Source organism: Neophocaena asiaeorientalis, unplaced genomic scaffold (assembly GCF_003031525.2).
Source record: "Neophocaena asiaeorientalis asiaeorientalis breed wild unplaced genomic scaffold, Neophocaena_asiaeorientalis_V1.1 scaffold134, whole genome shotgun sequence".
NCBI classification, from domain to species: domain Eukaryota; kingdom Metazoa; phylum Chordata; class Mammalia; order Artiodactyla; family Phocoenidae; genus Neophocaena; species Neophocaena asiaeorientalis.
Genome location: NW_020185339.1, coordinates 322391 through 337606, shown reverse-complemented (window position 1 = coordinate 337606; position 15216 = coordinate 322391). Strand labels below are relative to the sequence as shown.

General features: G+C 34.1%; 1 protein-coding gene across 1 annotated transcript in view; it reads left to right on the top strand.

The window, feature by feature from the left end:
- The window catches only part of LRRIQ1 (leucine rich repeats and IQ motif containing 1), a 217210-nt gene that overhangs the window by 120698 nt on the left and 81296 nt on the right, over positions 1-15216 (top strand). Inside the window, exons 16-19 of the mRNA XM_024736878.1 lie at positions 2122-2298; positions 4235-4681; positions 7370-7580; positions 13658-13777. Of these exons, the coding sequence (XP_024592646.1) occupies positions 2122-2298; positions 4235-4681; positions 7370-7580; positions 13658-13777 (955 nt within the window). The remainder of the gene's footprint in view (positions 1-2121; positions 2299-4234; positions 4682-7369; positions 7581-13657; positions 13778-15216) is intronic.

Here is a 15216-nt window from a genome sequence, read left to right as displayed (position 1 = left end):
AACAATGCCACCAGAAAACTACTAGAGCTAATCAATGAATTTGGTAAAGTAGCAGGATACAAAATTAATGCACAGAAATCTCTTGCATTCCTATGCATTGATGATGAAAAATTTGAAAGAGAAATTAAGGAAACACTCCCATTTACCATTGCAACAAAAAGAATAAAATACCTAGGAATAAACCTACCTAGGGAGGCAAAAGATCTGTATGCAGAAAACTATATGACACTGATGAATGAAATTAAAGATGATACAAACTGATGGAGAGATATACCATGTTCTTGGATTGGAAGAATCAGTATTGTGAAAATGACTATACTACCCAAGCAATCTACAGATTCAATGCAATCCCTATCAAATTACCAATGGCATTTTTTACAGAACTAGAACAAAAAAATCTTAAAATTTGTATAGGGAGACAAAAGACACCGAATAGTCAAAGTGGTCTTGAGGGAAAAAACGGAACTAGAGGAATCAGGCTTCCAGACTTTAGGCTCTACTACAAAGCTATGGTAATCAAGACAATATGGTACTGACACAAAAACAGAAATATTGATCAATGGAACAAGATAGAAAGCCCAGAGATAAACCCATGCATGTATGGTCAACTAATGTATTACAAAGGAGGCAAGGATATACAATGGAGAAAAGACAGTCTCTTCAATAAGTGGTGCTGGGAGAACTGGACAGCTACATGTGAAAGAATGGAATTAGAACACTCCCTAACACCATACACAAAAATAAACTCAAAATGGATTAGAGACCTAAATGTAAGTCTGGACACTATAAAATTCTTAGAGGAAAACTTAGGAAGAACACTCTTTGACATAAATCACAGCAAGATTTTTTTGATCCACCTCCTAGATTAATGGAAATAAAAACAAAAATAAACAAATGGGACCTAATGAAACTTAACAGTTTCTGCACAGCAAAGGAAACTATAAACAAGACAAAGAGACAGCCCTCAGAATGGGAGAAACTATTTGCAAATGAACCAATGGACAAAGGATGAATCTCCAAAATATATAAACAGGTTATGCAGCTCAATATTGGAAAACCAAACAACCCAATCCAAAAATGGGCAGAAGACCTAAGTAGACATTTCTCCAAGGAAGACATACAGATGGCCAAGAAGCACATGAAAAGCTGCTCAACATCACTAATTATTAGAGAAATGCAAATCAAAACTACAATGAGGAATTACCTCACACCAGTTTGAATGGGGATCATCAGAAAATCTACAAACAACAAATGCTGGAGAGGGTGTGGAGAAAAGGGAACCCTCTTGCACTGTTGGTGGGAATGTAAATTGATACAGCCACTATGGAGAATAGTATGGAGGTTCCTTAAAAAACTTAAAATAGAATTACCATATGACCCAGCAATCCCACTACTGGGCATATACCCAGAGAAAACTGTAATTCAAAAAGACACATGCAGTCCTATGTTCATTGCAGCACTATTTACAATAGCCAGGACATGGAAGCAACCCAAATGCCCATCGACAAATGGATGGATAAAGACAATGTGGTACATATATACAATGGAATATTACTCAGCCATAAAAAGGAATGAAATTGGGTCATTTGTAGAGACGAGATGGATCTAAAGACTGTCATATAGCGTGAAGTAAGTCAGGAAGAGGAAAACAAATATTGTATATTAACGCATATATGTGGAACCTAGAAAAATGGTAGAGATGAACCAGTTTGCAGGGCAGAAATTGAGACACAGATGCAGAGATCAAACGTGTGGACACCAAGGGGGGAAAGTGGTGAGGGTGGTGGTGGTGGTGTGATGAATTGGGAGTCTGGGATTGACATATATACACTCATATGTATAAAATGGGTAACTAATAACCTGCTGTATAAAAAAATAAATAAAATAAAATTCTAAGCAAGAAAAAGAAGAAAATGGTTAAATGTGTGTCAAGATCTCTAAAACTTTGTACATGACATGATACAAGAATTTTTTCTAAAAAATTTAACAGTATAATTTTCTCTACAAAATCAATAAGTTTCAGAGATATACTCTGTATTTATATTATTTAAGTAATAGGCATATGGTTATTTTAGATATAAACTCTCCTTTTCAAAATTATTTTTTTCCTGTTTTCAATAGGGATTCTCTACTTAAAATATTACCTGCTGTAAAAATCCTCAATGGTGAAATGCTAACCTCTTATTCAGAAAGTCACACTGAAGAGCACTATGAACTAGAATTAGAGCATTTCCTGGTACTTTGTCAGTCCCAGATTAGAGAATTTAATTTACTAGCCAAAAAATATACTGGAGAAAGGTAAGAGTGTTATTTCCCCCTTGTCATAATTGAAAGATATAATGCAATTTATACATGTGATTAAAAATTATTTTGATCAATACAATGCTACTCTTTTGTACTAGTACAGTGTGTTTTAGGGATATTGTCTCTTTAGAAAAGAACTTCTGGGCGTCAGTTTTTATTATTTGAAATGTATTAATATGTATTTTGAACATAATTTAGAATATAATTTAAAAGCTAAAATTAGATGAAAATAAATGAAAGCATGAGGATAGCTTCAAGAAAAGATGCAAACATTCATTCAGCTGTTCATTCAATTAATCAGTCATACATTTTTCAACAATTATTGATGGGCAAGACATATAATAAGCTAAATATTACACTTTACCCTCAAAGAATTCACGATTACATTAAGAGAAAATTAGCTAAATAAATAGTTACAATGGAGCAAGGCAAGTTTTATAAAACATATGATATTTATTATGTATATTTATTATATAAGGAATCATATTTCACATATATTTGTGTATTAAGGTATTATGGGAGCACAGTGGAGAAAAGCAGTCAACATGTGCACACATTCAGAGGACAGAGGCTGAGAGCAGAGTCCTAAAAATATATCAAAGAAAGAGAACTTCCCATTCCCCACCCTGAATTCTGAATGCATTACTATGAATTAATTACAATTGATCTTTTAAAAACTGTATTTCCTAATTTATACTGCTCCAAAAAGACACAAATGAAAAAGGAAAATTATTTTACTTATGATAATTCTGCATTATAAGTGGAACAGTTATGTGCTTCCAAATGTCTAAATTTAATTACTAAATTACATATTAAATTTTTGCTATTTGTACTTTCGTACATGCTCATACTATGTAAGAGTTGGTTTTTCTATTTAAATTTTTTTAAATATAGCCTATTCATATTATAAGTAAATCTCACAGCTTTAAAAATAATTCCAATTCTTATAATGTTTACTTTTAACAAAAACTAAGGTTATTTACATTTATCTTTTTGTAAATCTAAACTGATATCTTCTTGTGTATGTATAGTAATCTACAATTTTTATGTAAAGGTGACTCTTGACACCCCTTATGTTGAAATTTAGATTTACAATTCTTTGGGAGAATTTATTGTTATTACAATGAAAGTTTTACTTGCGAATTGGAAATAGACTGTATTTTTTATGTTTGATCATAAATGGTGGTGAATTCAACACTTAACCATAAACAGTTGACATCCAATATTGAACTGAACCTTTTCTGCATTATTCACCAACAAAATGAATGAAATACAAAATATCAAAATGTATTGGAAGAACCTAGGCTAATGTCTACATTTGTAAACATACGAGGTGTCTATCTCTATATTTTAGGAAATAATTATAACTTTCATTTTGTTTGGTATAGCTAAATCCAACAACTGTTCAAGAGAATCACAAGCATTTACGTCTTAAAGTATTTGAATTCTCTTTGCAATGGATTTTTTTTCCAGAGAAAAATGGAAATAAAAACTTTCCCATGATATAACTTATTTGTTTAAAAGTCCAATACGAATATTTTGCATGGCAAAAGTCAATGTACAAAGTACTTTTAACTTGTTTCATAAGTAACTTCTCCAAATTTAGTCAGCCATCATTTCTCATGCTTATGGCAGTAAAAGCATGGATTTTTCTCATTCATTTGTACCAAAGGTACCTAGGATAAAAATTCTAAAACTTCCAGACGTTTTGTCTGGATTAATGGATTGAAATTAAGTAAACAAATATTTTTACATTTTGTGAGAAATAAGATAAATTTTTATATAAACAATCAGAAATAAGTTTTTAATGAATTTTGTAGTAAAATTTAATATGTCAGGCCACACAGGGATATTTTCAAAACCTGTATAAGTGTTAATATTTGCTGATATAATTCTTCTTATTAAACATCCTCATTATTTATTTGCTCAGAAATATATTCACGTTGGATGCTGCAGAAAATCTCTGCCATTATTTCAAGAAATTGATGACACTTAGTAATGATTGTCGATATGCACATGAACATGGGGATGTAAGTATCACCAAGAGAGAAGAATCAGAAGCCCAGAAAAATCATTTGCCTCCTACAAACAGTGACAGCATACTGCAAAATAGAGTCCTTTACTCTTATGCAAATGAGCATAAACTGGACTCACCAGGTATTTCTGAGAAATGGATGGACTCTGGCTCTAGTCATTCCTCACTAACCAACCCCTCCTTATGTGAAGATACTAAAGGAAGAAATCAGGAAAAAATAGTAGGCCAGAAAAGAGAAGACAGCAAGGCAAGCAGTTTCCTCACCAAAATACCATTCATGGAAACAGTAATGACAAGGTCTCTATTGAAGAACTGCCAGAATACTGAACATCATGAAAAAATGTAAGATTTATAGATCATTTTTCTTTTACAGTTGTATTTTATTACTTTTTATGGATAATCTTAGTCATTGTTACCAAATAATAATTTGGTAAAGGATTTCAATCACTATTATATTTCCTGTTAATTCCCTTATGTTTTTATGATATGCACAAATTATTAATTACAGTGCAGATCAATTTGGTTGAAATTTGGCAGGTTCTGATTTAATTAACTAGTATTATTTAATTTAAAATGAGTAACTGTGAAATTATTTTTTCTGCCTTCTAATCTCTAAATAATTAAAATGGATTTTTAAGAAGAAATAAAATAATCCCATTATTCTTAAAATATTATAAAGACCTCTCACATGAGGGTCTTATGACATGCTTCCAGGGAACGTCAGAAAATCCTTCCTGCACATGCCTTTTCTCAAATTCCTTGAGCTTAAAATATTCAGCATGCCAGGGTACATTGGTATATTTTGGGATAGTATTAGCCAGGGTACCGTAGACATTGCCTATTTGAATCTCGTTAGCTCTAAATACTCCAGACATTTCCTACTGAAATTTCAGATAAACAACATTTAGAACTTTTTAATTCATGATAAATAAAATAGCCAAATGATAATAATAAGGAAGGATGAGGAACTGAAAATATAGACAAACCAAAGACCTAAAGAATAAAAGGAAAAGAAAATGTATACCCACTTGCTGAACCTTGCCATTCAGTGTTTCAGGAAGATTCACTGTCAGTTGTGTAGGCGTTTCCTAAGCATAATTTACATGTGTTCCTATGCTAAGGGTATTTTTATCATCATTATTTTTACTAGATAAAAGATGATGATGATGATAGTAGTAATACGAGCTGTTTTTCCCAATATGGAGAGCACCTTATATTTAGGAAGCCCTAAAGTCAGCTTCTTTACCTGCTCTCCCGGCTTTCTGCGTGGTGGAAAACATCCTGTTGTTAGTGTCACTGAGGAAAATATCCCTCATGTACCTTTTTATTTTCTTCCGCGGGAAATTTTGCTGTTAGTGAGCTGAGGAATTCAAGCACTAAATGACTGGTCAGCTTTACAAGAAATTCACAGTTACAGTCAGTGAAACTTGTATGTATCTGTAGAGAAATATAAGATGCTGTCTCAGGTTAAATGTGTTTTCTTACAGACCTTTCATTCTTTACCAGCTATGCATTGCAAATATGTTTTCAGATCTTTTTCTTTATCACGCAAATACATATTATAGTGTCTTAAATTCCTTAACTCTTTTTTTATTTTTAAAAAAAATTTTTTATTTTATATTGGAGCATAGTTGATTTAAAATGTTGTGTTAGTTTCAGGTGTACAGCAAAGTGATTCAGTTATACACATATCCTTTTTCAAATTCTTTAACTCAGTTTTGTTCAAAAGATGAAGGAATGAATTAATGGTTGAATGACCAAATGTGAATTAATTCCATATTAAAGTTTATTAAGTTCTATTTACCCTAGGAGGAGGAAATGATTTGTTGAAGCATGATTTTTTTTCCTATAAGGAGTACGAGTAGATTATCTTAAGCCAGAAAAAAAATTTATCCACTAACTTCAATTCATAGCAAAATAGATTGAAGGCTTCCACAAGCTTTAGGTAAAATGATGATGATGATGATGACAGTATTAATAACAATAGAAAATGGTTACATCTTTCCTTTCTAATTTCCCACAAATATATTTCTATGAGAAAAATATATATAAGGTGATGTCTGGCAGTTTATCACTTAATTCCATTTTGCCTTAAACTCACTAGTATGAGGAATGAAAAAATTTCTTTGGGCTTGGCAATTATAAAATTATTGAAAACTTTTTCAAGGGAGCCTGGAAAAGGTGAATATACATGAATCACTTCTCCTTGATATGCCTTTTAAAACTAAACCCAAAGATTTGAAGAACAATTAAGCCAGTAGTTAGCACTTTGACTATACCTTGTACCTTGATAATATTTCTGCAATAATCTATGTGGGAAAGGAAAACATATCCAATGATGAAGAATTAAATGATTAAGCAAGCTGAGAACCCACTTACAATCAATGTACATTATTATTCAAATTTTGGTAATGTTGCTGGGCAGCTTATGGGGATGTGGGGAAAACACAGTGTTGATTGATTCAGTGCCAGAAATTGGTAAATAGATGTAGGCTGGAAAAAATGTTAGCATTTACTACTGGGCTTATAAGAGAATGATTTAAGTATTTGTCCATGGGCAGATAGGAAAGTGAAGCTAGCAGACCTGATGGGTCCTTTCTCTTAGAGAGAAGGGGGGCTCTTCGTCCTCTCAAAACTTAGTCTCTCTGCTGTGAACAGGATCCCATCCTCTCTTGCCAACTGACTCCTATATTTTTCCCCCTTTTGCATCATCATTTTCCCCCCTTTCTACTGGTTCAGCATCCTTGCTATCATACAAAATCTCGATAATATCTTCCTCCTTAAAAGAAACAAAAATCCCTAGTACTCATATCCCCTCTCTAAGTTACTGGCCCATTTCTCTCCTTCAGATTTTAAGGTTTCCATATTATTTTTACTTCTATGACTATAGTTAAATAAAAGAACGGGTCTTATTTTTAAATAATACTTTATATAGTCTATGTTTACAAATAAATATATCTTATGAGGACCTCTTAACTACAACTGTATATTTATGCGTACTAAAAATATTTTTTTTTCTCCTCTTAATAGCATGGCAGCTATGGTAATTCAGGCATGCTGGCGTGGTTACACTGTGCGCAGACAGATTCATTTCTCTATAAAGCTACGTCCTGCTGCAATAGGACCCCTGACATCCCAGTCAAATTCCTGCATTGAAAACCAAATTATTTTAAAGAAAGAAGAAATAAAAAATACTGTGAACATCCAAGAACAGAGGGAGAAGGCTGCTATTCTTATTCAGGTTACTTTTAATCTTTGGGTGAAATAATTAATTATGAGAGATGTATTAGTTATCTTTCACTGGGTTATTCTGTATAACAGGCAATCCCTGAATCTTAGCCATTTACAAATACATGGATTTATTTCTTATTCACTTGACATGTAGGCTGCCGGTTAGCCGCAGGTTGGCTTTGCTTCTGCTGAGTATCTAGGCTTAAGGAGTAGTCTATAATTTCTAAATACTGTTCTTATGACTGAGGATCAAGCTGAACCACACAATCATATTAAAACTTCTGCTCAGATGTGGCATTTGCCACATATGCTAACATTTGATTAGTCAAAGCAGGTCTCTCTTGGCCTAATCTATAGCTATTTCTAGAAGCATGTTTAAAAATCTACTAAAATAATTGTTAAAGTCCTTCAAATATCCATTTAACATAAAAATTCAGAACCTCACCAAGATCAGATTTCAAAATGAAGTTCAATCTGATCACATTTATCCTTTTATTTATTCACTGATCAAATAATTTTTAGAACGTACTGTTTGTCAAGCACTATTTTAGGTTCAAGAAATTTAACTAGGAACAAAGCATGCAAGATCTCTTCCCTCATGGAGTTTTATGTCCTGGTGGGTTAAATACATACATAAAATAAAGTCTGGAAATTCATGGTACTACACCTGAATTGAATGATAGTAACTAAAAAAAACTGTAGTGTTTCCCTTTATTCATTCATTTAGTAACTATTACTTGGCACAAAAATTTTACTAGCTTACATGTTGGGATGTGCAGATAAATAAGGTAAGTATGTTAGATTGCGATAAGTACTAAGGGGAAAAATAAATCAGGAAAAGCGGGATAGGGGTATCTAAGGAAAATTAATCATTTTAGACAGGATGGATGTGGAAGACCAGGAAAGGTGACATTGCAGCAGGAGATAAGCCGTTGGGTATCTCGGGGAAGAATATTCCAGGCAGAGGAATATCAGATTCAAAGGCACTGATTTAGGAGCATACCCACAGTGTTTATAGAGCAGTAAGAAACAGTGTGACTGAAGAGGGGTGAAGGGGAGAAGAGTAGGAAATCATTGTAAAGACTTTGGCTTTTACTCTGAATGACATGGGAAGATATTACAGGAATCTGAGCAAAGGACTCACATGACCAAGTTTCCTTTATGTTGTGATTATAATATAGGAAGGCAGTAGTAGGAGCAGCAAAATTGGGAGGCTATTGCAGTAATCCAAAGTGTAGATTTTGGTAGCATGGACCAGAGTATTGCAGAAGAAGTGGTAAGAAAATCACAATCCCAAATATATGTTGATTTATCTTGAGGGTATACGTATATACTTTGAAGGTAGACCTGATGATATTAGTACATGGGGATGTGGTCTTTGAAAGACAGAGAGGAGTCAGGGATGCCTATAAGGTATTGGCATAAGCAACTGAAAAAATAGCCTTAAAATTAAGTTTCTGGGTTTTGTTATTAAAGCCATAGTTTTTCAAGAGAATTATCTTTGCTATGGTTCTAATGAATATATTTAGTATTTCAGTTGACTTAATTTGTCTGGACTCTATTCCTAAGGGCAATGCATAGACAAAGCTGTTACTGATGCCTGAATGGGTTGGGAGTGGAGGGAGGTCAATGGATTCAAGGAAACTCTGAGGAAAAGAAAGGAACCTCAGTTACTGTCTCAAAATACTGTTCTGCTGCATGAGGAATGAAAATGTCATGCAGTCCAAACTTCCTCCTGTCATGAGTGGATGAGCAATACATTTTTCAGCATTGATGGTAAATAGATATTAAACTTTTGCTTCATTCTATTCAATAAAGAGAAGTTCATTACTTTATGAAATAGTCTAGCTCAGTGACATATATCTGTTGAATGTCCTTTTGTTAAGTTTGTCTCTGTAACAAATGTAAGCATAATTCAGCCTTTCTTTGCAACTTAGAACAAGTCTCTTCTGAGGTACATCATGGTATTATACTTAAAATCATTGAAGTCAACTCAACTTCATTTTCTCTTCTCCTGACTACAATCTAGTTTCTTAAACTATTCGTCTTAAAAATATGACTTCTAGACTGTCTAACCATCCTGGAGAGCACAGCATGATATGGTAGAAAGAGCCCAGGCTTTAGAAGGAGCAAAATGAAGATTTTATGAAGGATGTGGTGGAGACTGCTCTGTGCTCACCAAAACCCACATTCTCCTCTTCCTAGCATACTGCCAGCCTAGATATTCCAGCTTTTCTTGCACTTTTTAGTATGGCCCTTTTTTCTGAGTAAATGAAAAATATGTGCACCACTTCATGTCTGGCCCATAAAACCTCCCACAAACATTCTTTCATATCTTTCATATTCTTTTCCCTTTCTGGTTGGCTGAAGTGAAGACAGCCTTTAGGGCATCCTTGGATGCTGTCTCTTGGGATTGCAGAGTTGCAAAGCCTGGATATCTGAATCACTTTATGTTAAACTGACGCCAGTTGTCTTGTTTTCACTCTCAATGCTTGTTATGTGATCGTGAAATAAATTAGTTTTGAATTATTGTACATTTCTGGATATATTTCTATAGCGCTTAGCTTACCCTAACTAATATTAAGGATATAAGATACAGCTTGAGAAATAGGGCTCAATGTAAATATGTAAGAGAATGGAATTCCAGGTAAAAAAGATAGTAGGAATAAAAGAACATAGGATTTCGTATTACTGGAATAATAAGTTATAGTACAGCTAGACTGTAAGGACTAGAATATTAAGAGAATATAAGAGAAACATGGGCAGAGATGTGTGAACAATTTTAGCAAGAAACAAGTGTATGGTATGAGTATGTTCTGGGATTGGGAGTTGATGGTAGTTAGAGAAGAAAAAGATGTCGGATATGTCTAATATAGGTAGGACTCTGACCAGGGAATTGATTTGAATGTGTGAGAAAGAGGAATTAATCATAGATGGATGGCTGGGAGAAAAATTGAAACCTTGACATGAATAAATAACTTAGAAGAAGAATCTGAACATTACTTATTACACATTTATATTACCTTTATTTCCCATAAACTGAACAGAGGTGGCTGGGACTTTAATTCCTGACCCTACACAGATTCATGAGGGAGGTATCTATACATGTCACACCAGAAAAATATATACTGTGTATTACAGTTTAGAGCTTTGCAGAAGTCGTATCCCTGATAAGTTAGGCTGGATCCATTGTGAGCCATGATGAGTCAGTCCTTCTGCTCTTGTCGTTGAAGGTCTGTATTAAAGAATTCCCTTTATACTCTCTTTTCCCTAGGTCTGCACCTAATCTTGATATCTTATAATTACACTGGTGTAAGAAAAAGGGGGGTGGGGTGGAGGAGGGATAACTGATGTTTAGAACCTTGTTAGGACAGGGTTGGGGAAGAAAGGATATGAAGGGTACCTCCCTAGCAGGAATAAGTCACAGGCCCATTTGCCATGTAGAGAGAAAGCATTTTGAAAGGTAGCAAGGAACCAAGGGAGCATAAATACTGGATAAAGGAATCAAAAAAGAAAGGAGTTTAAAAAAAAAATTCCAAAATGAAGGGTGCTATTGACTGAATGTTTATGTTCTCCACAACATTCATAAGTTGAAACTTAATCCCCAATGTGATGATATTTGGAGGTGGGGCCTTTTGGAGGTGAATATGTCATGATGGTGGAGCCCCCATGAATGGGATTAGTGCCCTTATAGAAGAGACCCCTGAGAGCTCTCTAGTTCCTTCTACCATGTGAGTACACAGTGAGAAGACAGCCATCTATGAACCAGGAACCTTGCTCTCACCAGAAAATAAATCTGTCAATGACTTGGTCTTAGACTCCTTAGCCTCCTCCAGAACTGGGGGAAATAAACGTTTGTTGTTTAAGCCACCAAGTCTATGGTATTTTTGTTATTGCAGCCCAAACAAACCAAGACAAAAGGGGGAAAAGAAAAATAGTTTGTTTTCCTCTAAGGTAGCTAACTTGCATATGCTACTCACCCACAATACATGACATACCCAGGTCTATAATAACAACCCAGCTACGTGAGACTAATAAAGCGGGCAAAGAGCTTTATTATGGTACTCTTTGATGGTACTCTCCATAATGGGTAAGTTAAAAAGAGGAAGGCCACTTTCTCAGGCAATACTTTTAATAATGTTCCTCATCACACAAAGATGTCCTCTCTTCTGTTTCTACCATTTAATACTGCTCAAGTTCTTGATTCATATTGACATCCTTTCTCCTCAGAAAGAGTTTTGAACTCTCTTGGGAAGTTATTTATTCATAGCAAGTTACAAAATAATGGAATACTATTTCTATACTGAAAATCATTTTTAGAGACAAAACTGGTTAAAATTTAGTTATAGTTTTTGAACTTTATGTGATGTTTAATATCACACTTTTCTTATTTGATAAACTAAGAAGTAAATAGAATTGTTAAAAACAAAGGGACAAGGAAATTGGGAAAATAATATTTAATGTGTGTCTAGTATGTGACAATCATGTGTTCATCACTGTATATAAATGTATATACATTTATCCTACTCCCTTCCCTGCCTTTGAGTCTATGCCAAAGGCAAGTGATGGTGGCTGACTCCCTTGCTATAGTCTGTTTTTTTCTCATTTGTGCAGCCCTTGATTGTTTCCACTATGTATGTGCATGTGTGCACCACACACGTACACACACACACACACACACACACACACACACACACACATGCCCAATTAGAAGTGGGGCATCTTATATGATTGGTTTGGGAAGCATATTTGCCTATCTCTGGTTGGTCCAATTGGTCCTGAGTTAGAAGTAGGGACAAAAAATAGAGAAGCTAGCAGTCATTGACCAAGACTTAACCATTCTTGGCTAATTGTTGCAGAGGTTGTGGTTTGGCTTCCTAGGCTGATTGACAGATTGCCTGTGACTTCTATTGTCATATATGTTCTGACCATTATATGTTTGTATATTTCTCTTCTCAATACATATATTTTTCAGAATAACAATACCAGTATTATTGCTTGCAGTATGGTTACTAAAACATATTTAAGATAACTTTTGTAGTTAAATTTATCTTTTGATTGTATTTCACTAGGAATGTAGTCAAATAAATCTATTTTAAAGTCACTTTAAATACCTTCTGTGTGGTTATGCCTGTAGCACAAAATATATTTTTACATTTTTGGGGGGAGTTTCTTTTACTTCATATTTATTTGTTTTACAATTTTATTAAGCATGTGCAGAGTTCCAAAATCAAATCTAAGCAAGGTGTATATTCAGAGACATCTGGCTTCTACTGTTTTCTATCTCTATAGGTAATAATTTTTAAAATTAATTTTATGCTTTCACTTTGTAAATATTAGCAACCACATATATTTAAATATATAATTTTATATAATGTATATTGTTTATTATATATTTTATATGGATTTTCATAGATAAATGGAGGCATGCAATACACATTTCTACCTGTGTTTTACACTTACTATAGATCCTGGAGCTTACTCCCTAGCAGTGTATACAGATACTAATTTTTTCAAAACTCCAGTGTTCTTGGAATTATAGTTAGGAAAGCTCCAAGATTCCTCCAAGATTATTGAGGAATCTGAATGTTTTTAATTCTATTATTATGTGCTTGGTTTATTTAAAGATGAAATTAGTTAATTGTTATGGACCAGGATACTAAGTCTCTAATATGGCCATTTATATATGTTGAAGTTTTCCTAAATGAGTGTTAGTTTATTTTATACGTAATCATTTGAAAATTAGCAAAATTGGTTTTCCTCTGTATCTCTTTCTACTTAATTTAGAATGGGTCCCGGAGGAACTGTCAGATAATTGATTGGTTGACCTACATGTGCAGTTGAGGGAGTTTTAAAGATTCTTTTCTGCTTACCACAAGGAAAATCTCCTGAGATTCAGAGCTTTAGACACAAGCAGTCATTTAATTTATCTTCCAGTTTTAAATGTCACATAAAGTTCAAAAAACAGATTATTGAGCCATTAAACTAAGGTCTAAGATGTTTTATCTTCCTAATGGGATAACACAGAGAATCTGGTTTGGAGTTTGATCTATAACCTTGTATAACATGCTTTAAATTTTTGTTTAGGCAGTTTGGAAGGGCTTTCTTTTGCGAAAGAAACTGACAACAGCTCTAGAGGCTATTAAGAATGAAGAATCTGAAGAAGAATACGAAGAAATAGATTTAGAAGATTTTACATTTGATGAAGTAAGTGCCTACTACAACATATAGATATTGATCTTAAAATATTTTAGATACTATTTTGGAGCTAAACCTTTTTCTGAGGTTTTCATCCTTTTAACACTGTGTTATAGATTTTTTTTCAAGTTGCACTTGAAAAAGTATGCTTCTAATTTTTTAACATCTTCATTTATGATACAAGATTGTACAGTGTGTAAATGTGGTCATAGAATATTTACAAGAATTCTTGTGTATTCTTCAACCAGATTTACACAATGTTTTATCAATTATTCTTCATTAAATATAACTCTCAGTTTATTTATGCCCTGTTCAACAAATTTTAGTAGCTCTTTGTGGCCTAGCAAAATGAGGACAGCCTCCTTAAATTGTTATTCAAGTATTCAACAATAAGACAGCAAACTCTACAGACATATTTACCACTTCCCACCTGTGGCATCCACATGCTCTAACCACATTGAGCACCTTCTTACTGTACCTTTTACATCCTTAGTCTTGCTTATTCTGTTTCCTCTTCTCTAGACAGTTAAACCCACATAACTACCACTAAGATTAAGGTAGAGGACATATGACTATCCCCAGAAGACTTCTCGTGCCTTCATAGTATTCATACCTCCATCATCATAGATTAGTTTTGCCTATTTCTGAACTTCCAAATAAGTGGAATCATCCAGTATGTACTCTTTTTTCATGTAATATTATGTCTGTGAGATATACCTTTGTGGTTAATGTAGCTGTATATATACCATTCTTTTCAATATACTACTTTTAATCTATGATTTGAATATACCAATTTTTAAAAGTCTGTTCTACTTTTGGTGGATTATTTGTCACTGAGTTATTTCTAGTGTTGCCTATTATGACTAAAGATGCTATGAACATTCTTTTTTTAAAAAATAAATTTATTTATTTATTTATTTTTGGCTGCATTGGGTCTTCGTTGCTGTGCGCGGGTTTTCTCTAGTTGCGTCAAGTGGGGGCTACTCTTTGCTGTGGTGCGCGGGCTTCTCACTGCGGTGGCTTCTCGTCGCAGAGCACAGGCTCTAGGTGTGCGGGCTTCAGTAGTTGCAGCACGTGGCCTCAGGTAGTTGTGGCTCACAGGCTCTAGAGTGCAGCCTCAGTCATTGTGGTGCAAGGGCATAGTTGCTCTGAGGCATGTCGGATTTTCCCAGACCAGGGATCAAACCCGTGTCCCCTGCATTGGCAGGTGGATTCTTAACCACTGTGCCACCAGGGAAGGCCAGCTATGAACATTCTTGTACATGCTTTTTGATGTGCATGTTCACATTTCTTTTGGGAACTGAATTTCTCAGTCATAACATTAACCTATATTTAGTAGCTAGTGCCTAACAGTATTCCAAAGTGATTGTATCAATTTACAGTCCTATCAGCAGGATATGAGAGTTTCAGAGGAGATTTATCCTAACCAACACTTTGTATTTTCATGT